Raw genomic sequence first — 25,430 nt, forward strand, 5'->3', positions numbered from 1 at the left:
TTTGGGATGAACGAGAGAGAGAGAGAGAGAGAGAGAGAGAGAGAGAGAGAGGATTGGATTGGATTGGACTGGACTGTACTGTATTGATGCTTCGGAAGAAAATAATCAAAGTGTATCTTTCAAGATTGTCTTAACCCATAAAGACTCGAGCAATATAGAGAAGACTCAACATTGCATTGCATCACCAAGAAAGCTGAAATTGAAACAAACCTAGATAACACATTCATTAATAGTTGCTGATTTCCTCACCAAGATCCTATAGTAACTAGCAGTAAGGACAACGGCTATGCAAAATTACATGCTTGGTTGGTAATACCAAAAACCAGAAAGGCTTATTTAACAACTAGGGTTTTAAGATTCCAGCACTCCTATCAGTATGGTTCCACTGGTACTCTGAATTTCGATCCGGCATAGACTGCTGCAGATCCAAGCTCCTCTTCTATCCTAAGAAGCTGCAAAACACCCAACAAGAAAAGCAGAAAATAGTTAGAGAGAACAAAGAAGCAAGTTACAAGAAGATGGGCGCACAAAGTTTTACCTGGTTGTATTTAGCAAGCCGCTCTGATCTGCAAGGAGCTCCAGTCTTAATTTGGCCCTGTTTGATCAAACAAGGATGCATAGGCCAAATCAGTTTAAGTAACAGCCTAGTCCAAAGCTTGGACGACAATATCCCAATACAATTCTAACACTAAATTATAAAGTACAAGGTAGACTTATATAGCATCCAGGTAAGACCCTAGCACTTACCGTCGACAGCCCAACAGAAAGGTCAGCAATGAAAGTATATCCCAATACAATTCTAACACTAAATTATAAAGTACAAGGTAGACTTATATAGCATCCAGGTAAGACCCTAGCACTTACCGTCGACAGCCCAACAGAAAGGTCAGCAATGAAAGTATCCTCAGTTTCACCACTGTAAAAGTAAAAAGATAAACCAAATTAGCAAAAGATTATGTGTATCAAGAGATGAATGAAAATAACGAAAAATGGGATACCTTCGGTGACTTGCCATGACACCCCAGCCAGCACGTTTAGACATTTTCACTGCTTCAATACTTTCAGTTACTGAACCAATTTGATTCACCTAAACAAACAAAAAATAAAGAGATGAGGTGTCATCACTGGTCACTAGTCATCCACAGAAATCCATAAACTATTAATAACCTGGATGAAAGATGAAAGTAGCAGCATTAGCCACCTATAAATCATGAAGGATTCCATCCAAAATCAAGGAAAGAAAGGGGCCGAAATTACTACCTTCAAAAGAAGAGCATTGCAGGACTTCTCCTTGATTGCTTTCTCCACTCGCTGCAGTAAGCACAATGAACAAAGAAATGTCAAGACCACCTTTTCTATGATTCATCACACATAATGTGATACATGTAGCAGTATAATAATAAAATCTACTTGCCTTTGGATTTGTGACAAGGAGATCATCGCCAACAATTTGCACTTGCTCACCAATTTCAGCAGTCATCTTTGCATAGTGTTCCCAATCATCCTGATCAAAGGGATCTTCAATCGACACAATTGGATATTCAGTAACAAATGACTTGTAAACATTCTTCAGACTGTCTCCTGATATTTTTTGTGATCCATCATTTTTCTGCAGCATAAAACTAAGTAGTTCAGCCAGCTAACCCAACGTAAGAGATAATAAATCCATATAATTAGTATATAGAAAAGATAATTATCCATGTGTAGCCAAATATGTTGTAATTTAGTTACCTCTTCCTTGAAATTCAAGTCATAAGTCTTATCCTTGTTATCATAGAATTCTGAAGCAGCAACATCCATCCCAATCACAACCTTTCCAGTATATCCAGCTTTAGCTATGGCTGTCTTCAGCAGTTCAAGACCCTCTTTGTTTTCCTATAAAGGGAAACATCAAAAGAATTATTCCACTGTCCAGCCAAAATTCAATAAGGATAAAAACAATTGTCAATTTCTAAGTTAATCTGTTATTCGAAGACATGTACCCTGGAAACTTAGTAAATTAAATTACCACCATTCAAATAATTAAGCCAGTAAAGAACACAAAAACAAAAAGCCATTCTAAGTTGTCTTGTTTTGTTAATATTTTTACATACCTGAATATTAGGTGCAAAGCCGCCTTCATCCCCAACATTCGTGGCATCTTGTCCATACTTCTTCTTAATTACAGCCTGGAAGAGAAACCAAGTGGAAACTTGATGAGGCCTGCAAAGGAGGTCATTCTATTATGCAAAATCTGCAAAATAAAATAGTAATACCTTCAGGTGATGATATACTTCTACACCCATCTTCATGGCTTCCTTGAAAGAAGATGCTCCAACAGGGAGAATCATGAATTCCTGTCACAGAAGAAATAATAAGAATAAAAATTGCAAGGGGCACTAATTTCTCATACCATAAGAGAAAATACTAACAGATTATTCAAGAACAAAAAGAGAAACACGAAATCAACATTAACCTGCATTGCTAGTTTATTGCCTGCATGAGAACCTCCATTAATGACATTAAATGCAGGTACAGGTAGCACCAAGGTCTTGTTTCCAGCAAGATTGGCAATGTGCTGCAATGTAAAAAGAAAAAGCACTATTAAGAGTGAACCTGAGACATGCCTTTAACTAAATGAAATGGCAGGGTACTACTCTCCCTGGAAACAAACCTTGTAAAGAGGGATCTTGTTCACAATGGCACCCGCTTTGCAGACAGCAAGAGACACTGCCAGTATAGCATTTGCTCCAAGCTAAAATAATAAAAGTGAGAAGAAACCAGAATTAGCATGCAACAAATTAGACCGAAGTGCGGCAATAAGAGAGGAAGAAGAAGCAAGAAGAAAAAAACATTAATATACCTTCTGTTTGCACCAACCCCATTCGTTAACAGTTCCATCAAGCTGTTGTACCATATAATTGTCAATTTTGGTCTGCTCTGTTGGGTCCTGTGATGCACACAACAAGCAAGAATAAAATTAATAACCAATTGCCTTTCACCGGAATAGGAATAGAATACAATCTAAATATGGTACCTTTCCAATCAAAGCAGGTCCAATGATCGAATTCACATTCTCCACAGCCTAAACACAAGATTAAATTGCAATGATCAACTTTGCTCCATTTAAACGAAAAAGAAATCAAAATGATATAGAGTAACATTATACAGAATTCGCAGAGTCAAAATCTAATACTGAACAATAACCACATACTTTAAGGACACCTTTCCCAAGATAATCCGATCCACCATCTCTCAACTCCAGGGCTTCATAGATACCTTTTCAATCATATAATATAACAATAAAATATTAGCGAGAAAGAACTACAACTAGAATCATGATGATAGGCACTCAAATATGTTCAAATTAAACCTACTTTACAGCATAAATAGAAAAATGTAAAGAAATGAAGTGCAAACACCTCACTAATGAAGTGCGAAAACACAGACGTAAAGGAATATATAAAGATATATTGTTCCTAAAACCTAACTCTCCAACATAACCAGCAAACTCGGGAACAATCAGAACATAAGACAAACAAATGAAGAGGAAGGGGAACACTCTATGGTTTTTACCTGTGGAAGCTCCACTTGGAACAGCTGCTCTTGCGTAGGTTCCATCGAAGAGTGTAACATCAACCTTAAATATACACACATTCAGTCATCATCAGCCTTACATTTGAATCTAACGGAAAAAAGAAAAAGAAAAAAACATGATTGGTTGCTCAGAAATCCAGCCTCTTACTAAAATTTAATTTTGTTTTCTCACATTTTCTCATAAACCAAACAGACAGTGCTGACCAAAAAAGAAAAAAACAGACAGTGAAGAGGGAAAAAAGAAAAAAGAAAACAGATAACTTAAAATGAGATGGAAAATAAGCAAATCGGATGGCAGAGAATGAGAGAAACTCACTTCGACGGTGGGATTTCCACGGCTGTCGAAGATTTGCCGGGCTTTAACAAGCTTGATCGTCGTGGCCATTGTAACTTCAACTTCAACTGCAACTCTCTCACTCTTTTACACTCTTTGTATTTATCGAAGGCTTTCTAGAGAAAGTGATGAGATGTGGTAAATATAGAGGTGGGATCCCGTGGGCGTGAAGCGCGGTCAATGAAATCGCTGCCGTTGATCGTTCAAAAAGTGCAAGCGATGTGGAGGGTAGGTGATTTCTTTCTTGCGAATCACGGACTGCCTACTTAGTCTCTGTGGGCCCGGAGGGGCATATGAAAAGAAATATGCGGTTGCCCACTGCCCCTTGCCCAAGAAATTACATTACTCAATGTCATGATAAAAAGGAAGGGTAAATTTGGAATTTTAGGGTGGCTTTTTGTCAAAAGGTTTGATTTGGGCGCACCCAGATTTGATAAACCGGGGCCAGTTAAATGGTTTTTCCAAATTTTGGTTCCTCAAAGTTCCACATTAATCATTCTAAATAAATTTTTTTAAAAAATAAAATTTCCACATTAAAACATGAGTAACATAGGTGACCGTAAATTGGACTGTTTGGAAGTGTAAAATCACTACATAAATGGCTCTCATGCACCAATTATTTGAGTTAGTAACGAAATTAAGTCATTATTCTTAAATTGCAGTAGTTATTAAACTATACTTCAATCGTTAGAATTAAAACTACATAGATTAAGTCGAACTTTAACCGAATTATAGACCAAAATCTTAATTTAGTTTTTGTTTTTGTTAAGTGGAAGCCCTAGGCCCAAACACGTTAAGAAGATGAGGATAAGGTACTAACCCAAATTCTCAGTGTGGGTTAAGATAGCCCCACTAAGTTCTGTATGTCTTAATTTTTTCAATGGTTAAGCCCACCTAGTTTTAGCCCAAAGCTAAGCCCCTATAAGCCAAGGTCCTGAAAACGCTTCTTTGTGTAGTTCACAGCTCGACCTAAACCCTAAACCAAAGCAATTGGAAATAGGGGTTTATCGGGGGTTCAGAGGCCACAGCGGAAAGGTAAGCATTTTTCATAGCCAGTCTCCTAAGTTTCAATCTTGAAGCAAAACTTATTTAAGTTCTATACAACCGTAGTCTTTTAATTTAGGCGTGAGATGTAATTCTTCGTTCTTCCTTTTTTCCTTTGCTGCTTGGCTGCCGAGAAAATTGATGTATAAGAGAATGGAAAGATGTCGCATTTTCGTTTTTTATAAAAAATTTCCTGAAATCCCAACTGTAGTTTTTTTTGTGTTTGAATCTGTTCTTCATAGGCTGTGGTGTGTTAATCTGATATTTCAACTTTGATTGATTTGAGCTGCAAATAAAAAAAATATATTGGAATTTGTAATGATTCTGTGTTTCTTAAGATTAAGATATGTGATATTGTTAGGTAGGTTATAAATTTTAGTCGTGCAGCATAGATTTTTTTCTATTTTGTTTCCTGAATGCATTAATCTGTTTTTGGTACAAATCTTTTCAAATGTATGAACTGATATGAAGTGATTTATCCTGTTCATTAGTCTAAACAACTTGCATCTTTTCCTAATAGATTTACTAAATGGGTGTATCCAATAAAGAGTCCAGACAGTTTAATGAGGATTCCATGGAAGAGGATGATTTGGAAGATGTGTCTGAGCCAGAATCCGAACCAGAATCTGAAGATGAGGAAGATGTGAAATTGACTGAACCATCAAAGAAAGCCATATTCAACAGAGATGGTCTCCTTGATAAACTTGGGGATATTAGCTGGCCGGAGAATGCTGGATGGGTGCACAAACTTTCTGTTGATATTGATCAAGAGCAACAGGTGGACGTGAATGATGACCTAACTCGGGAGCTCGCGTTTTATACCCAGGCTCTAGAGGGAACGAGAAAGGCATTCGAGAAGCTTCAGTCAATGGGGCTTCCTTTTCTCAGGCCTGAGGACTACTATGCGGAAATGGTGAAGACAGATTCCCACATGGAGAGAGTGAAGAGCCGGCTTTTGGTAGAGAAGAAGAAGATTGAGGAAGCCGATGAGAGAAGGAAAGCTAGAGATGCCAAGAAATTATCTAAAGAGATTCAGGCTCAGAAGTTGAAAGAGAGAGCTAAGCAGAAAAAGGAGGACATAGAGTCTGTGAAGAAGTGGAGGAAGCAGAGGCAGCAGAGTGGGTTTGCTGGGGGTGACAAAGGCAGTGAGTTGGATTTGGCATTCGAAGATGGGAAACCATTTGAGAAGTCAAGTAATAAGAGGCCAGGTGTAGCTCCAGGAGATCGGTCGGGAGGGAAGGCAAGACAAGGTGTGAAGGTGGGGAAGAAACCGAAGAAGAGGGATATCAAGGATTCCAAGTTTGGATATGGAGGGAGGAAAGGTTCCAAGAAGCAAAATATGGCTGAAACCACCAATGAATTGAGAGGCTTCAATAAAGATTCTCTCTCAGGAAATAAGAAAAGGAAGAGGTGATACCATTTTAGGATTTTGTTTTTGTACTAGTCTTTCTTTCTGGTAAGCGCTTGCCTGTTTAGCCTATGAATTTTTGCTGGTGACTTTAATACATGTGAACTTTTAAGTGTGTTAAGCCTTGCTCCAACACTACTGACCTTGAAAGTGGTGGTTGTGCTTCTTGGTGGATGATCGTAGTATGAAGTAATATTTTTATTGATGCAAAGTTTTAGTTGGTCCTGATGAAGCCAAACACTACAACCAATTTGTAGCTTTCTTCATATGAAAAATTATGATTTACAAACAAATATCTTATATATGTCTTCATCCATTCTATTTCATGAACTGTAGCTTCCAATTACAAAGAATTTTGTTGTGTTCATATGCTTCTGGTTTCACCTTGCTTTTAATAACTAAATGTGCAATCGATCCATTCAAATGCATTTCAATATCCATCTGCTTCGCCTATAAACTGTCCTGGAAAGCCGATAACATTACGTTTTTAAAGCTGCACTTGTTCTTTATGAAATCGGTTCTGTGCCCTACCAATGCAAAGGCCCTTCAACATGGATGCCAGATCTATTTATTATTTTTTATATATAAAAAAGTGATATAATTTTATTAGATCAATAGCAAAAAGAGTATAAAGGATATCTCAGCAAGTCTTTGGTACCCATAACCAGCGCCATATATATATATATATATATATATATATATATTCCTGGTAACAAAGACATTGAAATTTTGATTGAAGAGAGATTGGACTTTTCTTTGGTAAAAATAAAAAAGTCTGGGATTTGCTCAACACACTCAAAAGTAAAATTGGTGGTTCTATGATGTCAACTTTTGATGCCAAGAAACGAAGAAAGTTCCATGTGAGGTTCTTGGAAGGTACGTTTGGACTTTTTTGATTAAACAAAAGAGAGAAGACCCACTAAACAGTGAGTCATTTGGGAAGTTTCATCTCAACTACAGTTGATTTATATCTCAATCATTAAACAAAATCATATAATATATGTCATTTTCTATGTAGCTTTCACACCACACCACCTCACCATCAACTCGTTAACATGATCTCCTTCAAAAAGCTTCTCGCCTACACTTCTTTCAATCCACTGTACCAGTAGTTATAAATAGCTTCTTCTCGTTCTTCTCCTAACACCCTACCCCTTCTCCTCGCTTTTGTTCATCAAAATATATCCTATCCAGTCAAATCCAATCCAATCTGCTCAACCATGTTGGCTTCTGCAGTGGACTTGCTCACTCAGGCTGCTTCCAATTCTCTGCTTGTTTTCTGCTTCTGCAATTTGATTATAGTTATGATCGTCATGGGGTCAAAACCGGGCTCTTACTTTGAGCAAGAAAGTGAAATTCCAGTCTCAATGGTCACCAGCAGCTACAAGTACAACAGAAACAACGCAAATTGTAAACAAGTTGATGATGCTAAATGTAAGCAGGAGGAGGGTACTTTGGTCAATCCATCAGATACTGTTTTCAGCCAAGTTTCATCAAATGCCAAGAAAGAACTTGCCACTGCCAGTGATGAAAAGGACAACATCATCAGCCATCACAATGACAGCAAGAAGTGCGACAATGATGATGAGTTGAGAAGAAGAGCGGAAGAGTTTATTGAAAAAATGAACAAAGGAGGGAGGGCAGAGTTGTTGAGAACTTCACATTTAATCTGAAGGGCCTTGCATAATAAATTTGTATTAGCTTGGTTTTTGGTCATCATCAAGCTTAAAATTTTGTACATTAATTGTAACTCCGATGTGGTTTACTGATAAAATTTTAATTTTAATAGTTAGAAATAGAAATGTTCTTAGAATTGTCGGTCCCGGAAATGAAGTCTGCAACTGCAAATCTTCTGTGAAATTCTTGATCCTGTCCTGTATGTTTCGGAGGGTAACTTTGTTCAAACTTACAGATTAACAAAACGTAAGCAAAAGCCTCATATCATATGCCTTGATTCTGGTCTCACATGGATAAAGAGGGAAAGTGTTTGAAAAGTTACAAAAGGGCATGTTCATTTGGTAATGTAAGCTGCATGAACTTTTCTCATCTTCTTTTGTATTTTGGTCCATCGTTCAACTTTTTATCACTTCCCCTGCTTGAGAGAATAATTATATATATATATATATATAAATGGCTTTAATAATAAAGAATCTCATATCAGTTGCAGAAAGCCTAAACCCTGAATTTGGAGGGCCAGGTCAACGTTTTGCCTAACTTATAAGTGTTGTGTTGGTCTGATGTCAATTTCGAAATAAGTTGGTAGGTCAAGATCTTTTAATATAAATAAACCCATTTTGAAATAATTTTCTTTAATTTAAACTATACTTAGTCTCCTTCACATAATTACCTGACTAATAGTTTTCTAATATCTTGCAAGCAAACCAGTTTTAGTCAAATTTAATGAGATGATCAGGTACATGTTCTGTTCTGTTTTGCAAAAGAACAAAAGAGACAAGAAACAAAGTACCATGAAAACGGGCTTGGTTCGTGGGTGATGTTTTTGTGATGACGCAGACGGAAGGAGAGGCTGAGAAGGAACCATGTGAGATTCTTGTTTGGTACAATGGACTTTTAATTAAAAAAAATGAAAAAGAGGCCCCATCATCCCCATAATTTTAGTTGGGAATAAGCTTTCCATTCCAATGCATGATAAATAAAAACAGTTTTTTTTTATGCCATTTATCATTAGCTTTCACAATACAGAACATCTTCCTCTCCTTAAAGCTTCCCATCCACTCTTTCCTTCATCCATACAAGCTTTCAAGTGGGCTAACCTCTCTCTCACTCTCTCTCTCTCTCTCTCTCTCACACACACACACACACACATTTTGTTAACAAAGTTTACCCTTCCAATGTACACAACTATGCTTGATTCTACACTAGATTTAATCACTCAGGCTGCTTCCAACTCTCTATTCATCTTCTGTTTCTGCAACTTGATCATAGTCATTATCCTCGTGGGCTCGAAACCCATCTCCAACAACGATGAAAGAAGCACAATTCACCTCACAATGCCCACCAGCAAGCATGTGGATGATGAACAAGGCACAAGGGCTAAACAAGTGTGCAAGAAGAACAATGCCTTGATGGAAGTCAGTCAAGTGTCAAATGCCCAGACTGCAATATCTGATAACAGTAAAGTCAGCAGTGCCAATAGTGACAATGGTGAAACTGAGGGTGATGATGAGCTGAGGACAAGAGCAGAAGAATTTATAGAAAAGGTTAATAAAGCATGGAAAGCAGAATTACTAAGAAATTCACGTTTATTCTAGGCCATGGTCTAAAGCCAGCAATTTTTTGTTGCAGTGATGAGGCTTTGCTGTGTTGATAACATCTTTAAAAGGAACGTGCTTAAATTGCCTTCTATTATTCCTTTTTAACTTTATGACTTTATTTCTCTCTGTTTTTTATGGATATGGATAAAGAGAACCGATTTGGGAGAACGGAAGATAGATATGCAATTTTGTGAACTTTTTAAACACTCATAAGTTCATAACCAAGAGAGCATTCACTCAAATTCCAACTTTCAGATACTAAGAAGTTTATGGGACAAATCACTAATCATGTTTCATACATCTAAAAATGCTAAACCATAGAACACTAGAAATACATTAATACAACAGCCACACGATAAGCCTCGTGCTCGAGAGACCGACCTAAAACCTAATAAGAACGACTACAATCCTGGGTTAAAACCAACATGAGGTACGTTAAGCCTAGTTTGTCCTTCACAAAAGAGCCAATGAGTTTGCATATTGGTGTCAGACAAGGTCGAGTGAGCCTAGATGTCACTGATTCTGGAGAAAATAATTAAGATACAACCATCACACAGGGAGCAAACATGATCAATAAGAAACTTCACAGTTTGGTTGACCGAGGCCTTTAGATTCCTCTTCCGACAACGATTTACTCTCAGGAGCTGAGTTCTTAAAGCTGTGCATGGGGTTTACAGAAGTTGAATTGTTTCCATGGAAGGAAGGAGAAGTCAGAATGGGCTTTACTCCACCACAGACCTTCATTTCTTCACCAGACACGGCATTGACAACAATAGGGACAATTGACGATGATACAGGCTCGAGTCTCTGTTTCTTGGGCTTCTGTTCCTGCTGGTGACCTGGTAGAAAACTCCCCACCACAACCTGATGTAGTTAAAACAGTTCAAAGGAAAACATTAACTGCACAACTCTGGATATATACAGGTGGAACATGCAAAAAAGAAGAATTCACTGTTATAAAGTAAGCTACAATACATTACAACAATTAATTTCTAAAATAATAACAAAATATTGGATTATTTGATAAAGAAATAGTAAAATTAACATTTTAAACGTGTCAGAAATTAATCAATTATATAATGACTGACTATTAATCTTCTTTTACTTCATCTTTTGTTCTCTCTTCCTAGGAAATGATGTTACCTGCACAGGGCCAGCAGCTATCAACATACCAGCAAGCCCTCCCCCAACCACTCTACCGTCTGGACCTGCCAAAGCGACACTCATGCCACCAGATCTGCTCTTTGTTCCTGCGTTCTCAATTGCAATATATGATCCAGACAAGGAAAGTATCTCAAAACGGCCCTGTAAAATTTAAAAGGAAAAAAAAAAAAAAAAAAAAACCACCGTCAAATTTTCTCCCGATCAACAATGTCAGGAAACCAAGTATGATAACAGTTTAACTACATCATGTCGGCCAAGTTACAAACTTGAAACTTTTTGGGTCAGCATAAAGATAAGAACTTATACAAGTCATTTACTAAAACAGTTATAGAGTTGATCAATCTTCCACATTAATGTTGTCTTCTGCAGGAACACATGGAGTCAATAATTGCTGTATTTTCTTTTGATTTAATGTGTTGTCACTAGCTATAGTAGCAGAACAAATAACAAAAATACTGAAAGGTTATACTCTTAAATATAGAGCATTTAAAAATAAATAACATATGATATACACAACACCAAGTATGTAAATAGCTTGCAACTAAGAAGTTACATTGTATAGTAATAACACACAATTTGAAAGGACGACGAGAGGCCATACCTCATATGTTAAAGTACCCCCAGAAGAACTGGGCTGCCGAAGTGTAACATTTGAAATGGTACCATTTGCAGAAAGTATGCAAATAGCTCGAGACCCTTGTTGAGAGAATGACATGATCTTCATCGTAACATCCTACGACAACCAGAAGAAATATCAGAAATCAGGTCAAGAACAACATAGATCAAAGCACTAAGTCTTGGACATGCAAACTCATCCTTAACAAATCTTGAGATGAAAACTTCCATTATCGATTAGGAATAGTTGGCATGAGATTGCTGTATTGACGTGAAAATTTGTTTCACATAATTTTTCAATGCATACCTCGCCAGCATGGACAGTGAGGACATGAGGTGTAAAGTTTGCACCAACAGAGTATGCAATTTTCTCACCTACAAAAGAATTAATAACCTTCAGCGAATCGAAAATAAAACAAACAAATAAATTCTCATCTAATGTATATAATACCCATAACCATGAAAATGACAAAGCATGGAGATATTAGATGATTATTGATTAGAATAGATGGGAAAATGAACAAAGCCTGGAAATTGTTGCCTAGTTCACCACCAGAAAGAGGCAACCCTAGCTAATTTGATGAACTTGAGAAGGAAATAAATAAAAAGCGAATGAATAACTACTAATGATTTAAAATTCGTAGAAACGAACCCCATTAATTTTATAATAAGGGTCATAGTTTACGCCTTAGGGCCGCTCAAAAACCATTCCGTGACTAGACTGCCCATAATCCTCAGGAGACAGTAGCTCTTGAACCAAATATGAGATTTCTTTCTACAGTGGTTAAGGTCAAAACTTGCCCAGAAAATATTAATTTATAACCCGAACCGTATAAACCCAGTGTTTGTGTGCATAATTCTCATGCCCAGATGGAGTTTAAACTCTTGCAAGCCAACCCATATCATTTTCTTCCACCACATTTTCTGCTTGCGCTGCCTTTATTTTTCTCTTTCTTCCTTATCTTGTGCAGCTTAGCCAGGTCTTTCCACAGAACCCCACCAGAGCCCGCAGGTTTTTAAGAGATAATCACGTAATTAGACAAAGTCCAATCCAGGCACGTCACCCCATTAGTGGACTCTACCTATTGAACAAGCTGGCACCTTCAATCATTCTCATCCTGTTTCCTCGTAAGCTTTAGCTATCTTCCCTCACAAAAAGGCAAAGGACTAGTATAATATAATTGTAGGCTGCCAGCAGAAAAACTCCACATCTTCACCACATATACCATTTGCTTCCAGATCTGACAGGGAATCTGATACAAAAAGGGTCCACTCCCACACCAAATCCAACAAACATTCCCTCAAAATCGTACTCTAAAAACGCAAATCCAATTCCAAAATTCAATCTTTTCACCGCCGGCACAAGCCTTCAACTATTTTGTACCAAAATTTACTCACAGCAATAAACACAAGCCCTTCAAAGCTACCATAACAGATCATGATCATCCCAAATGTAACAGTAAAAAGGGTAACCAACAATAACTGAAAGTCAAAATTTTCAAAGCTTATAAATTTTAAAAGGGTCTTAGATCCTAGAACACTACATATGAGAGTCGTTTTATTACCTGAGCTCTCAAAAACGTCATACTTGTGAGACTTCTTGACTGAGTCAACGGGCCGCCCTCTGCCCCTTTTCCAGGCCGAGAACTCTCCTGTGAGCGGAATCGAAGACGAAATCGGCATCGGCGACAATGCCGAAGAGACGGTCTTGTCAGGTCCGTACTTCCTAGGCCTGCCCCTCTTCTTCTTCACTTCCGTACTGGTCAAGGCCAAGCTCATCGGCGAGGCCGTTGCAGCTGCTGCCATTGTGGGACCCCCAGATGGGCTAGGGTTTTCATTTCTCGGGGCAATTCTGTAGGTATCTGGAGCTTCTTCACCGCTCACTGCTACCCCAGAAACCAAGTTGTCTTTCTCCTCCATATTTGTATGTAACTTTCAGACAACAAAACCCTAGTAAGCTTAAACCCTACAAACTCTTACAAATTTAGAACCTACCCATTAAAGCCCTCAACTTCAGGAAGCAAGAATACCTAGAAAATGTGATATCTAAGGACAAAAAAAGTTGATTGAAATAAAACACAAGAACCCAGAAGATTTTCTGTGAAACTGAGCTAGAAAATTCCAACTTTTCAAGGAAAATTTGGAACTCTAGAAACAAAAACTCGTCTTTAAATGCTGAAAGCTAGAGAGCCCAGCGTTGCAACTCCTCCAGCTCTGAGGTTTGTCTCCACCATTGTAGAGAAAGCACAGAGCTTCAATGGCAAGAAACTGAATTTCAGTAAAAAAAAATTGTAAACAACTTCCCAGAATTACAAGGAACTAGAAGCACAAATTCTTCTTGTGATTTCAGAAATACTTCGAAGAAATGTAAATTTAGGGTTTTGCAGGAAAAGGAGGAGAAATAAATAAACTATTAAAATTGGAAAATTATAATTAAAAAATAAATTGTATATTTAAATATTAATGAATTTGATTAAAATTTAATATTCTAATTGCATATTCAAAGTATAAATTTTAGTTAAGAAATTGGTTCGCGTCCGTCTCGGAAATTTAATAAAGGCGATTTAATAAATGGACAATGATACTGAATTTGAATATTTAAAAAAACAATCAAGTTTAGTTTGAGAAAAGAAAAGGGCTTTTCTATTTTATATTACCTTTTATTTATTTAAAGTTGTATAAAGAAATATATATCAAAGCTGTAAAGCTAACGTTAGAGCTATGCCAATTTTCCAACTACTGACAACTCCTTTGTCTTTTCAGAAAATTAAAGTTGACTAGATCATTTTAATTTGAACTAAACGCCCTTTTAGTTTGAGGTATCTACTGTTAATGCCACTGTAAAATAACATGCCTTTCAAAAAAATAAATATGAAAATGGAAGGCTTATGAATTTGTTAGTGATAGATTACCAGAAAAAGAATCCACCACTAGAAGAAAGGAGATTGTTTACCCAGAAAAGGAAAAAACAAAACAAACTCAAAACTTGTGCTTGCTGCTTGTATTGTTTAGCATTTTATGATTGGAAAGAGATCACGCTTCTAGCCAGAGAAGATCTGTCTGAAGAAAGCTAACAGATCCAATATTTGGTTGATATATAAATAATGCAGATGATCTCAGAGAAAGCTCATGAAATCTAAAGAGCATAGGTAAAGCAACAAGTAAACCTTGTTCACAGCAAACCACATCACGCAGACAGTCTTCTTAAATCAATCAATCAATTTCCATAGATAAATTGGAACAAAGGAGCACAGAAAACTTAATGATGATCACATTGATTAATCAAGAGGGAACAGGTTCAGACAACTTAGTCCACGTTCACTGGTCGTAGACTATGTACACCAGATCAGGAAGCCAATTACAATTGACTTGAAAATTAGAAAACCAAAACACAAAAGGAAAAAAGAAATGCTAAAACAACACTTAATTCAAGTTCACCAGAAATTAACTAATCTATCAAACTTGTATCATGGACTTGATATGTGCTTTTGGGAGCACAAAACCAGCTCTTCTTTCCTCAAAAGAGTATTCAATCTCTTCAGGGATTTCTTCGACTACATTGGCAGCAAAAGGAATTGGTGGATAAGCTGGGGTCATAGCTGTCTGCATGGGTACTGACACCGTTGATGGCGTCGTTGGCACAAAAATTGGCATCACCTTGGGAGTCTTATTCTCTTCATCTGCAAGATTGGTAGACTTCAAAGGAGTAGTCATTGCACCATTTTCAGTTGGAATAGAAATGGGTGAGAAGGGTTTCCGCATTGTGGGTGTCTCCACTTCAGAAGCATTTGTGGCACCAAAAGAGTGCTTTTTAACAGGAAGACCAGCAACATCCAAGCCTCTCCTGCCTGCATCAACAGAGAAAAAGATAAAGACATATAATTTTATTGTTTAAAAAACTTTTATGTTGTGTCTGGATGGCAATGTACACTAGACAGCAACAGAGATGGTGTTCCAGTGTCATGCCTCATTTTTTGTTTAAAATGAAATCACTGTGTTTAAGTTTTGTGTACAGCAACAGATGCTTCTGGAACACCGACCAACGAAGAATAAAACAAACATGTTTCTAGGTACTACTAGCAGAGTCCTCCCCTGCAAGGAAATAGAGGGTGAATAACCTTCGAAACTACTAGATAACTATGTTCAATCTTCTCATTTGTCAACCAAACACAAATGAGAACAATTGAAGAAGAGATTTACCTGAGGACAAAGCTGAAAAGCCATCATCCAGATAATTACTTAATTGCTCATTCTGGTGGATTCGGTCAGCCTTCCTTGGGGTTGGACGTGAATGAGGAGTAGCTTTGATCGAGTGAAGTGGATCAGGTTTAGGAGCTTGCATCGAAAGTCTTCTATTACTTGCACCTCCAGTTGACATTCTGGGAGCTTTCTTTACACTCTGAGGTTTGGAAGGACTTGGTTTTGACCCATAAAGTGCCTCTTGTTCAGCTATGAGCTGACCCTGAATTTTTTTCTGGTCCTGAAATGGAGATTTAATTGTTAAAAAGATTATCTTACTCGATCTTATTCAATAAGAAAGAACCACGATATGGATGCATGGTCAAACGAAGTCCATCAATGAGTAAAATGAAGATGTTCAAGTGAAACTACAGAACCATACCCGCTGCCTTCGGCGTTCTTGCTCCTTCTCCTCGCGTAAAATAGTATACTCTTCAAGCATGGAAAGAAGAGGGATCTGAACAGAGGTATATAACAAGAAAAATTGTGAATTTGCATATATGAAAACAAACAAAATAAACTTAAGCTGGAATACCTCCTAGAGAATTCAGAAATACAAGGAAAGTAACTTACACCATCATATGTGAAATCAATGCCTCTCTCCTTCTCCCATGCTATGGTTTTTGAAGCCAATGCATCCACCATTGCTGTATAAACACATATGGGAAGCAAACCATAAGGAGGAGGGGGGGATGAAGAAGAAGAACTTATGAACAAAAACAGCAGAAAAAATAACTGAGACCAGCAGACATAAAAAAAAACTTCTACTACTGGAGAAACTCAAGCACTTAAAAAGGATCAGTTAAATTCCAACTAGCCAATGTAACTGAGACCAGCATAAATATAAATCAAAATTATATTCTTGAATTTTAATGGGTTCCGTAACAGTCAGCATTATTAACCAAGGGTGCCATTCTACAAAATGTGGTCTGTACCTGGAAGTTTATTAACCAGAGCACGTGCTTTCTCAGCACGTTTAAGAGTAAGATGAGCTCCTCTTCCAGCATTGTATCGGTTTTCGTCCTAAATGACCATAGAATAGGACAAGTAAGCAAAGGGATATGAATGTGATGGAATAATCAACATGTAAAATTATGGAAACAACTAACCCTGTTATACTCCTCGAGCCAGCACTCCTCATCACACGCAAACAACCATTTGTCAACTTTTTCAAGTATTTCTTTCCTGATAAAAGCTTCCTCTTTAACCTTTGCAACCTGAAGCTCAATTTGATCGAGGACACAAGCAGGGTCCACATCTCCTGCAAACGTAAGAATGAGGCAGACATTCAAAGACAAATGCGTATGTATTTTCTGTTACACTGTGATATGCTATTAAGAATTTAAAATGTACCTGAATCTATAGCTTCAATGACGTAATCAATTGCGCTATCTGCTTCTAGGACCATATGTGTCTTTCTACAGATTTCCTCTAGCTCAGACCTCTTCTTAAGAACAAGCTCTTTCATTTTACTTGATTTCAACTCTTCCAACCGAGACACTTCTGCCTCAACCTGCACAATACATTTAGTCTACGTGAATCCTTGAGAAACATGCTGATCCAAAATTTGAAAAATACAGAATTATTTTCAAAGACTCACGTAATTGATGAAGTCCACAGAGAGTGTATTCGGTTCAGTTATCTCATGTTCTGAAGCAGCAATATTACAGGTTATATTCTGAAACATCTGTTGCTCCTCAATTGGCGTATCCATCAAGTTCCATAGCTCTAACATGGTAGATGCAAGATCTTGAAGCTGTCAAAGATTAGAAGTTCACTAAGATCATTAAGTTAAACGCATAAAACTTTGACTAGAAACTAAAAATTGACTGACAACATTCTTTACCCTCTGCATTCTCTGTAGTTTAACCTCCCGTAATTTTTGTATTGCAGCAGCCAGCCGCTCAATTGTATCATTACTTATATTCTTGCATCCTTCTGAATCATCTAAACTGGGATGAACCTCACTACTTGTCTGCTTGAAATCCATACCCAGAACTAAGCAAAGTGAGTTCAATGTACACAGGTGGTCCTGTATCTGCTTCAGCCGATCACTCTGCAAAAGAAGAAAGAACAGATAAATGAGGAAGGACATCTAAGAATACAACATTAGATTATGATGACATGCAGACAGAGGGAAAAAAAAAACACTCAACCTTCTCAGTTTGGAGTGCATGCAGCTGTCTGTGCAATTCTTCAAGCCTTCTTAATGACAAATCAGTTTCATCAACAACCGTCTTAGAAGAACTATACTCTGTGCTCCCATTAATCTCACTTGAAATAATTTGTATCTCCTCTAGAACTTCCAGAAAGTTATTATTTCTGTCCAATTTTCTTTTCTTCATCTCCTCCAGCTGTGGAACTATTTTGCTGAGCTCTTCCTTCAAGCTTCCAGCATTTTGATCAGACTGGAATGACAAAGAAAATCGTAAATGATGCTGAGTTTAAATTAGATGTCTACTAAACAATAGTCCTCTCAAGCTCAAGTGAAATAGGACATTTGAATTAGATGTCTACTAAACAATCACACCTTTTTTCTTTAAACATTGAAATTGTGCATATAGGGTAGCAACATTTAGTCATTCATCTTTTCAAAGATCACCATTCAGGTCAAAGTTTTAACATCAAATTATAATTCTATTGCCCATTGTTTAATGCCATTTGGAAAGAAATCGATGCCACAATGGCTCCTGACCTGTCTAATATGTACTGGTCGCTCCCCCATTGCAGAACAGATTGCTGCTAGTTCTGCTTCAGAATCAGCAATTGCTTGCCTTAGCTGTGCCCTACACCGATTTGCCTGATCTACCTTTCTTCTGTATACTTCTAGACACTCCTGCTCAAGCTCAAGCAACATCTTATCCCTGTCTTTGTCAGACTCCCCAACTTCGTTCCAAATTATCTACGTTGTTAGAAACAAGAAAGAAAATGAGTTTAGCAATTTTGTGTACTTCAACTTATCATATACAGGAAGCTAGACAAATTTCCTTTTATATTCACAGATTCTTGAGATACCTGAAGTTCATATAAAAGTGATCCACATGTTGTTTCCATTTGCAGAAGCTGCTCACTTTGGAGATTAGACATATTGAAGAAGTTATACCTGCCACAAACAATTTCCACATTTAAACCCTAATTATATGCATTGCGTAAATCGACCATCAAATACTAAAAGTTATCTTCCTGTTCTGTGATTTATCAAATAAAATTACAAAATTTTCTGTTCAAACATTTATACTCTCAGCTCTTTCTCATTCCCACCCAATATGGCTTACCATCTAAGCCAATTAATTCAACTCAAATACTCAGACATTTCAGGAAAATGAAATATGGAAAGCTCTAAATGGCAACTAAACCCTAGATTCCTCAAAGCCCAACCACAAATTTTAGAATTTCAGGTTTCTCACCAAAACTTTGGAGAAATTCCATATCCGGTCGGAATCACCCCAAATTCTGACTTCGAAAGGAAAATTATATTTTCAAAAAATATTTCCCATGCAATTTAGCTCAAAGAAATTGAATTGAAAACATCATTCAGATCACAAGCCGGAAATCAACTAGAAGCATTCCGTTAGGCAGTAAAGAAAGCTGATGAAAAATTTTCAACAACAAAATATTTTATCATTCAGAATATCGATACCCTCCCCAAGGAAAATGTTTTTTTTTTGTTGGTCCAAAAAGGAAACAGAAAATTCAAAAACTATAAACTTGGATGTTTCTGTTACTTCCGTGCTTCTTTCTTGAGAACCAGAAGGGGGAATTGGGAAAAAAAGGGAAGAAAATAATGAAAATGGGACGAATAAGATCCAGAGGCAAACCTGAGAGAGCGAATTAACGAACGTTAATTATCTGCTGTACGGATTTTCTTGCTACAGCAGACGCTGGTGATTTTGAGATTTTCCTGAGAAAGAGAAAACCTGGGCTTCGCTTTTCTTTTCTTGGAAAGCTTGGGAAAAAAGTAGGAATTGGGGTTTGAATTTTGATGGAGAGCCTGGAGATGTATTGTGTAACTGAAATGTGAAATCTTTAGAGAGAGAGAGAAAGAGTAGTAGCCGTTTGAAGGAAAAAAGAGGACCGTTGAAGAGGGAGAGCGCTTGTTAAGGATTTGTTTTTTAATGATCTCCAGGAAGCAGCAGGTACTCACCAACGGCATTTGAATTTCAAATCCTCACAAGATGAGTTGGATTTGCTGCAGTGGATTAATGGTTGCTCTCATCTATGCATCCAATAGTATTTCGCCATGTCAGCAGAAAGTCAACTTCTGTGCCCCCCTTGTTTTCTAATTTGCAACGATTGCATGGAAATGAAATTTAATTTCTCACCAAAAAAGAAAAAGAAAAGTATAGTATTATTTGAGATCTATCAAGTTCTGAACTTCTGATATTTCCAAAATATTCTAAACTCTCCATCTTATTACAAATTTGGAATTCTTTTTAATTGCGAAATTTTAATGTTTATTGAATCAATGGAATTGATCAATATGCCAATAAATGTAGAATTAAATATTTGTTTTACATATTTTATTTTAATTCCTCCATGAAAATAAAAAAATTATAGCTCCATAATTAGCGCGCACAACTATATTTTTTTCCCATGATGAAAACCATATTTTGATAAATGTAAGTTAAACTAGTTGGCTGGGATGGTGACCACGAAATTGTTGGTGGAGAAAACAAAGCATAAATCTACATGATTCAAAGCTTAAAAGCATATAGAAACACATATAGAGAGCTTATCAAAACTCTGCTCAGGTTGAGACTTAAAAGTTGCCAAAACCATCTTATATTTCACACAACAGTTGTATTTTACAACACAAACAAGGACTTTCTACAGTACATAACCATTTGGATAACTATACTAAAATTCTGTTAAAGTACATACTTAGCCACTAATCCTCCCATCTGTTACAATAGATAACATCTACAAGCTATTTAAAAGAATAAAAAAATGTTATTATTTAAGCTTGGCCCCAATCTGGACATAAGATAAATATCACTGACCAGTTACCTTTCCACTTTGAGAACACAAGGCACATTATATATCTCATGTGGAAGAGTTGTTGCTGTATATCTCATGTGGAAGAGTTGTTGCTGCCCTCATATTCTCTCCTTATGATTTCAAGCACAAATTCGTTCCATGTATCAACCGGACCTGGCATGCACCAGTGTAAGCAATCCTGCGGTGGAGGCCTTCCATCAGGGCCACGTTGTGTTTTCTTATTCGGGTCCGGGCTTCTGTAAGGGCCCGGATGCCCGTCATGGCGGTACTCGAAAGGTTTAGTGATATCCATCAATTTCAACTTCGATTTGTTTGTCACTCCTTTCTCAATTGCGCGGTTAAAACCCATAATCTGTTTTTGGTGCATTATATTTGTGAAGCCATTTTCCACTACTTCACCAATTGCAAGAGGCCTTACCTTCCCCGTGCATGATCCGCCTGTATTCCAAGCCCCACCCTCATAATGGTCAGGTGAATAGGAACGAACAATGGCAATCCCTGTATAGTTTGGATGTGTTGCAACAGCCCTGAGAATTGTCTCAACGGATATTCCAAATGCATCAATATTGTTGATCTTCATAGGCCTGGATTTGTCTGGCCACCACAACTGCCCTCCCACAATCTCATTGTTTAAGACATAGACAGACTGCTTGGCAAACCAATGGCCAGAAGAGAAAATAATCACATCAAACTGTGGGATGAGATCCATGAAGCGGTCATCAGGGGCATCAAGGTGGAGCTTCGCCACACCCTCTGGAGCAAAATCAAATGCCTCAGATGTTTGCTTGACAAGCCACGAGGACCAAATCCGGACTACAAACGTAGATGTCGACTTGAAGAAAAATCGTTGCATTCTCTTGTTGCCCCGATTTTTTGGAACGTCTACCTGAAAGCACCACACCAAGATGTAAGAACCACCATTAAGTTACGTAGAGATATATAATACTAGCAGGGTTAGCAATCATGAGTTGTGAACAAGTCAGCCAAGTCAAGGTCAGGCATGGACTAAGCTACTAAATTAGGGACATGCAAATACAAACATGATAACAGTCTTACTATAAGAGAAGTTGAGCTGAAAAGCCTGTGTTTCAAAGTGCAAAGAAGAAGGAAAAAAAATTGAAAATTCCAGAATGAGAACGCATTAAAACAAGAATAATGAGAATGGACTGAAATATTGGATCAACAAAGGAGAAGGACAAAACGATCAAGGCCACAAAATCTTGACCCTAAAAGGAAAGGAGCAAAAATTTTCAACAACCACTTGTTGGCAAAACCAGAGAAATACCTTGTCAATTGTACTGACAAGTACAAGCGTTCTACAAGATGTTCAATCCCTAATCAGGACGTGATTGGCTATAACATTTAATTTGAGTTTGTAGTTTAATGAGAAAAAGGTGTAGATAATTGCCTGCCAGAGAATGCACAACAATGATTCCATATGGTTTCGAGCAACTGAATCACCAATGAAAGCTATTGTCTTCCCCCTCATCAACTCTAGAAATTTCCTGGCATCAAAACGTGGCAGGTCACACTGAAGGGGCTTCCATCGCCAATTCTCATACTCCTTGTCAGGTCTCCCATTTCCCTGGCAATTTTGCATCTGTGTCAGGACAGGGCATGTATTGTTCGTATACAATGGTCCTGATGAATCATAAATCCAACTTCCACTGTATAGATCACAGCCTACATAATACCAACAAAATGTAAGTCAAAATCTTAGAAAGAAGTACTGAGAACAAAAATTCCACTTGAAATGGAATATATTAACTCAAGCCATGGAATTTGGCATTCGTTTTATAAATACAGGATATGGAACTAACTAGAGTACTGGGACTGAAAAAAAAAAATGTTCTTTGAGATATTTCAAGCCAAAGTTTATAAAAAAAAATTCACAACTGCAAAAGGCTAAGATTACAGGAACAAGTCAAATGTCAGCCAACGTGAAAAAATAATGAAGGAACACGAAAGCTACCTGAATCAACCGAACCACCAGTTCTTGCATTGCTGGGCAGAGGAGAAGAAGCTGGCATGCTTCCAGATTTGGAATCAGAAGGATCTGAAACAGAATCATTTGGCTCGATCTGTAAGAAGTTTGAGTTGTTGAAAAGACCTACAGAAACAGGTTTTCCAGTTTCATCAATTTCTGTAACATTGGACGAACCAGAACTCGAGGACAGCTGGGGATTGGACTCATATGACAAATTCTTATCAGTTATTTTCATATTGTCATCAATCGAAGAGCCTGTTGAACCAGCAGGCACTGATGGACCAGCTGATTCTACTGATGCAACATTTTCGATAACTGATGGACCAGGTAAATTCGCCTGCAGGGCTGCTAGATCTTTGATATCTTTAGTTTCTGAAACAACCACTGAACCATCGGAACTCGTGGGAACTTGTGAATTGGAATCAGAGGGAAAATCCTTATCAACCACTTTTGTATGTGCACCATCCGAACTCTCGGGAACTTCTATATTAGACTCAGATTTCACATTCTTATTGAAATTATCTACATTGTTAGGAAGGGGAGAATCGTAAGAAGTTTGACTGCCTATAGAGCTCGAATAATCCAATTTCTGCAAACTATCAACACCATAGAAATACCAGCTAACCGTGGAACCAATTGGGTAAGTCACTAAAACCCAGGAAGCAAAAAGTAGGAACAAAGCCAATCCCACCACCGAAACTACAATCCATGAAAGAGCTTTCGGATAGTGAGTCATTGAAATGGAAGCTTTGGGCGAAGCCCAAGTCATGGCTTTCCAAATCAAGTAAGTCGTGTGGAAAAAAAACTACCTAAACTAGATTAGCTACCAAGGCAACCCAAAATCTTTCGTAGAAATGGCTAAAGGAACTACCCAAGTTTGAATTTTCTTTCCAAATTAAGACAAAAGCCAATAACCGAAGCTTGTCATAGCGGTTATTGGTGATCGAGCTCAGCCTCCTCCAGCAACCCTGAAAAATATATAAAACAAGAACTCAAGATTTGACATGTAATTCAGGAACCATAATGGCAAAGATGGAACTTTATAATCGAAGTAATTTCCATTACTAAAAACGAACAAATAACAATGCAATTCTTGTTTCCAAAGGGGTTTGAAGATCTAAAGAATATACCTTGATCGACACTAGAGCAACCCAAGATCTAGGAGCACTGAAAAGCACCGAAACTGATTGATTTCCAAGAAGGAAACAACAAAATGAAACCTGAAGGATTTGTTTTTCAGGTGAAATGAGATTCTGAAAGACGAATGCTTTTATGTACGGAACGTGGAAATGAAAGCAGTGCGTGAAGATCTGGGATCAGGGACTTGTAACTAAAGAATAATTATGAGAATATCAAAGAAAGAGGGATTGAGATGGCAAATGTATCTTGTTTTATTTTGAGTGATTTGCGGCAGATTAAGCGACTTTCCATTCTTCTTCTTCTTTTCTGGACTTGTTTATAGTTTGGAGAGAGAGTCATTAATGGAAGTCAGTAGTTACCATAATGCCCCTGGTTCGGCCATGAGGAATTGTGCCTTGAGGCCGACCTCATTGTTTTGGTGTGGCGTGGGTGGTTGAGGACGTGACAGCTTCACAGCGTTGGATGCATAAGGAGCATGATCCTCAATTTTCTCATGGATTATGAAATGTCAAACCAAATGAGAAACGATGATAAGTACTGGTTTTGAATAAACTCAATCAAATTCGACAATTAATAGGGAAATGTCAACTCATTTTCGTATTACAATTTGATGGAACGCCCCATTGAATGAGATCGTTATGGCCAAATATAGAACTTGAAGGCTTATTACTTTCTTTTTTTCAAGGAAAGGCTTTATTAGTTTCTATCACTGTAACTATAAAGTCCCAAGATGGCAAGATGATAATTTTAAAGTCCCAAGATGGCAAGATGATAATTTTATTATTAGGTTATGGCCAAATCAATGTTTTCCTCTTTCGCAAAATAAATAAATAAATCTTTGATTTTTGTTTTTGAGGCTCATTTGATGAAGGGAATTACCATAAACTACATACTTAGGCTTTTTCTTAGGCTGCCGAATGCCAGCAAAACGACAACAGAATAACAACACTTGAAAACTTTGAATTTGGCCTACGCATATATGCACATTAGTTTACTCGCCATTGACATGGGATGTATTGTAGCTGCAATTATCTTTTGTACTTTATTGACAGGGGTATACTGTAGTTGTAATTATCTTTTTGTATCCCAGTGTAATTTGTATTGGATCCTTATTTGATATGATATGAATTTAAGTGATTAGTTGCTTTTGTGGCTATTGTAAAAGAGTCTTTCGGCTTTTAACAATGACACTCTAACTTGGTATGTAATTATCTACGGAAAAATAAGTTGTGAAGTAACATAATTTAGTAGCACTTGAGAGAACGAGGTAGATCAACGGCTTTTATTCCCCAAAAAAATAATTTTAACTCTCAAATTGATTTGCTCAGAAACTTCTCTTTCTTAAATATTTTTTATTTGGATACATTGTAACTAGCAAATTAATGTATATAAAGTATAAACTAATTCAAATAGGAGAGTTCTTTTTTTTTTTATTTAAAAAAATTTAAAAATAAATATTATAGTCATGCAGCTATACTATTTACACATGGACACGTAAACGATAGTGGGTCCTTTTTTTCATAAAGAGTATAGCCGATATACTATATAGACATAATTAAACGGTAGTGGGTACTCTATAAATATAATATTTTAGAAGTATAGGTGAGCGGATATACTATATAAATAAAATATTTTAAAAGTCTAGCAGAA

General features: G+C 37.2%; 6 protein-coding genes across 6 annotated transcripts; 2 read left to right on the plus strand and 4 right to left on the minus strand.

Moving 5' to 3' along the window:
• Window positions 1-58: 58 nt before the first annotated feature.
• LOC117618745 (enolase) lies at window positions 59-4,129 on the minus strand. The gene is made up of 16 exons (XM_034348463.1): window positions 3,893-4,129; window positions 3,556-3,619; window positions 3,194-3,258; window positions 3,017-3,064; window positions 2,843-2,929; window positions 2,654-2,734; window positions 2,456-2,557; window positions 2,256-2,336; window positions 2,094-2,168; window positions 1,732-1,875; window positions 1,415-1,609; window positions 1,261-1,311; window positions 999-1,087; window positions 865-916; window positions 539-595; window positions 59-452 (listed from the first exon to the last, which is right to left on the minus strand). The coding sequence occupies exons 1-16, from the start codon at window positions 3,959-3,961 to the stop codon at window positions 372-374; spliced, it is 1,341 nt and encodes a 446-aa protein (XP_034204354.1). The 5' UTR covers window positions 3,962-4,129; the 3' UTR covers window positions 59-371.
• A 687-nt stretch (window positions 4,130-4,816) lies between these two features.
• On the plus strand, window positions 4,817-6,590 carry LOC117620394 (probable rRNA-processing protein EBP2 homolog). The gene is made up of 2 exons (XM_034350580.1): window positions 4,817-4,945; window positions 5,475-6,590. Exon 2 carries the CDS (start codon window positions 5,484-5,486, stop codon window positions 6,366-6,368), a length of 885 nt encoding a protein of 294 aa, XP_034206471.1. The 5' UTR covers window positions 4,817-4,945; window positions 5,475-5,483; the 3' UTR covers window positions 6,369-6,590.
• An 807-nt stretch (window positions 6,591-7,397) lies between these two features.
• Window positions 7,398-8,175, plus strand: LOC117619569. The gene has a single exon (XM_034349559.1). The coding sequence runs from the start codon at window positions 7,583-7,585 to the stop codon at window positions 8,033-8,035; it is 453 nt and encodes a 150-aa protein (XP_034205450.1). The 5' UTR covers window positions 7,398-7,582; the 3' UTR covers window positions 8,036-8,175.
• A 1,674-nt stretch (window positions 8,176-9,849) lies between these two features.
• On the minus strand, window positions 9,850-13,809 carry LOC117620121 (AT-hook motif nuclear-localized protein 3). Its single transcript, XM_034350237.1, has 6 exons — window positions 12,982-13,809; window positions 11,724-11,791; window positions 11,403-11,534; window positions 10,781-10,942; window positions 10,208-10,501; window positions 9,850-10,168 (listed from the first exon to the last, which is right to left on the minus strand). Exons 1-5 carry the CDS (start codon window positions 13,334-13,336, stop codon window positions 10,208-10,210), a joined length of 1,011 nt encoding a protein of 336 aa, XP_034206128.1. The 5' UTR covers window positions 13,337-13,809; the 3' UTR covers window positions 9,850-10,168.
• Window positions 13,810-14,667: 858 nt separating this feature from the next.
• LOC117619796 (65-kDa microtubule-associated protein 3) lies at window positions 14,668-19,818 on the minus strand. Its single transcript, XM_034349832.1, has 13 exons — window positions 19,474-19,818; window positions 18,671-18,758; window positions 18,351-18,557; window positions 17,812-18,063; window positions 17,502-17,711; window positions 17,256-17,411; window positions 17,009-17,168; window positions 16,765-16,916; window positions 16,591-16,678; window positions 16,229-16,302; window positions 16,038-16,112; window positions 15,617-15,896; window positions 14,668-15,264 (listed from the first exon to the last, which is right to left on the minus strand). The coding sequence occupies exons 2-13, from the start codon at window positions 18,740-18,742 to the stop codon at window positions 14,873-14,875; spliced, it is 2,118 nt and encodes a 705-aa protein (XP_034205723.1). The 5' UTR covers window positions 18,743-18,758; window positions 19,474-19,818; the 3' UTR covers window positions 14,668-14,872.
• Window positions 19,819-20,414: 596 nt separating this feature from the next.
• On the minus strand, window positions 20,415-24,081 carry LOC117619596 (protein trichome birefringence-like 18). The gene is made up of 4 exons (XM_034349588.1): window positions 23,771-24,081; window positions 22,626-23,608; window positions 22,062-22,336; window positions 20,415-21,539 (listed from the first exon to the last, which is right to left on the minus strand). The coding sequence occupies exons 2-4, from the start codon at window positions 23,407-23,409 to the stop codon at window positions 20,727-20,729; spliced, it is 1,872 nt and encodes a 623-aa protein (XP_034205479.1). The 5' UTR covers window positions 23,410-23,608; window positions 23,771-24,081; the 3' UTR covers window positions 20,415-20,726.
• Between the last annotated feature and the right edge of the window lie 1,349 nt (window positions 24,082-25,430).

This window comes from Prunus dulcis, chromosome 2 (assembly GCF_902201215.1).
Source record: "Prunus dulcis chromosome 2, ALMONDv2, whole genome shotgun sequence".
Taxonomy (NCBI): domain Eukaryota; kingdom Viridiplantae; phylum Streptophyta; class Magnoliopsida; order Rosales; family Rosaceae; genus Prunus; species Prunus dulcis.

What these genes read in the sequence shown, in the direction of transcription:
- LOC117618745 (XM_034348463.1), bottom strand. Translation starts at nt 3,961, where the DNA reads ATGGCCACGACGATCAAGCTTGTTAAAGCCCGGCAAATCTTCGACAGC. An exon ending in TCCAAGTGGAGCTTCCACAG is followed by an intron (nt 3,259 to 3,555) that starts GTAAAAACCATA and finishes ATGATTGAAAAG; the next exon opens with GTATCTATGAAGCCCTGGAG. An exon ending in GACCTGCTTTGATTGGAAAG is followed by an intron (nt 2,930 to 3,016) that starts GTACCATATTTA and finishes TGTGCATCACAG; the next exon opens with GACCCAACAGAGCAGACCAA.
- LOC117620394 (XM_034350580.1), top strand. Translation starts at nt 5,484, where the DNA reads ATGGGTGTATCCAATAAAGAGTCCAGACAGTTTAATGAGGATTCCATG.
- LOC117619569 (XM_034349559.1), top strand. Translation starts at nt 7,583, where the DNA reads ATGTTGGCTTCTGCAGTGGACTTGCTCACTCAGGCTGCTTCCAATTCT.
- LOC117620121 (XM_034350237.1), bottom strand. Translation starts at nt 13,336, where the DNA reads ATGGAGGAGAAAGACAACTTGGTTTCTGGGGTAGCAGTGAGCGGTGAA. An exon ending in TGACGTTTTTGAGAGCTCAG is followed by an intron (nt 11,792 to 12,981) that starts GTAATAAAACGA and finishes ATTCTTTTGTAG; the next exon opens with GTGAGAAAATTGCATACTCT. An exon ending in TCACTGTCCATGCTGGCGAG is followed by an intron (nt 11,535 to 11,723) that starts GTATGCATTGAA and finishes TGGTTGTCGTAG; the next exon opens with GATGTTACGATGAAGATCAT.
- LOC117619796 (XM_034349832.1), bottom strand. Translation starts at nt 18,742, where the DNA reads ATGTCTAATCTCCAAAGTGAGCAGCTTCTGCAAATGGAAACAACATGT. An exon ending in GACCAGTACATATTAGACAG is followed by an intron (nt 18,064 to 18,350) that starts GTCAGGAGCCAT and finishes TTGTCATTCCAG; the next exon opens with TCTGATCAAAATGCTGGAAG. An exon ending in CTGTGGACTTCATCAATTAC is followed by an intron (nt 17,169 to 17,255) that starts GTGAGTCTTTGA and finishes TGTATTGTGCAG; the next exon opens with GTTGAGGCAGAAGTGTCTCG.
- LOC117619596 (XM_034349588.1), bottom strand. Translation starts at nt 23,409, where the DNA reads ATGACTTGGGCTTCGCCCAAAGCTTCCATTTCAATGACTCACTATCCG. An exon ending in TGGTGGTTCGGTTGATTCAG is followed by an intron (nt 22,337 to 22,625) that starts GTAGCTTTCGTG and finishes GGTATTATGTAG; the next exon opens with GCTGTGATCTATACAGTGGA. An exon ending in TGTTGTGCATTCTCTGGCAG is followed by an intron (nt 21,540 to 22,061) that starts GCAATTATCTAC and finishes TGGTGCTTTCAG; the next exon opens with GTAGACGTTCCAAAAAATCG.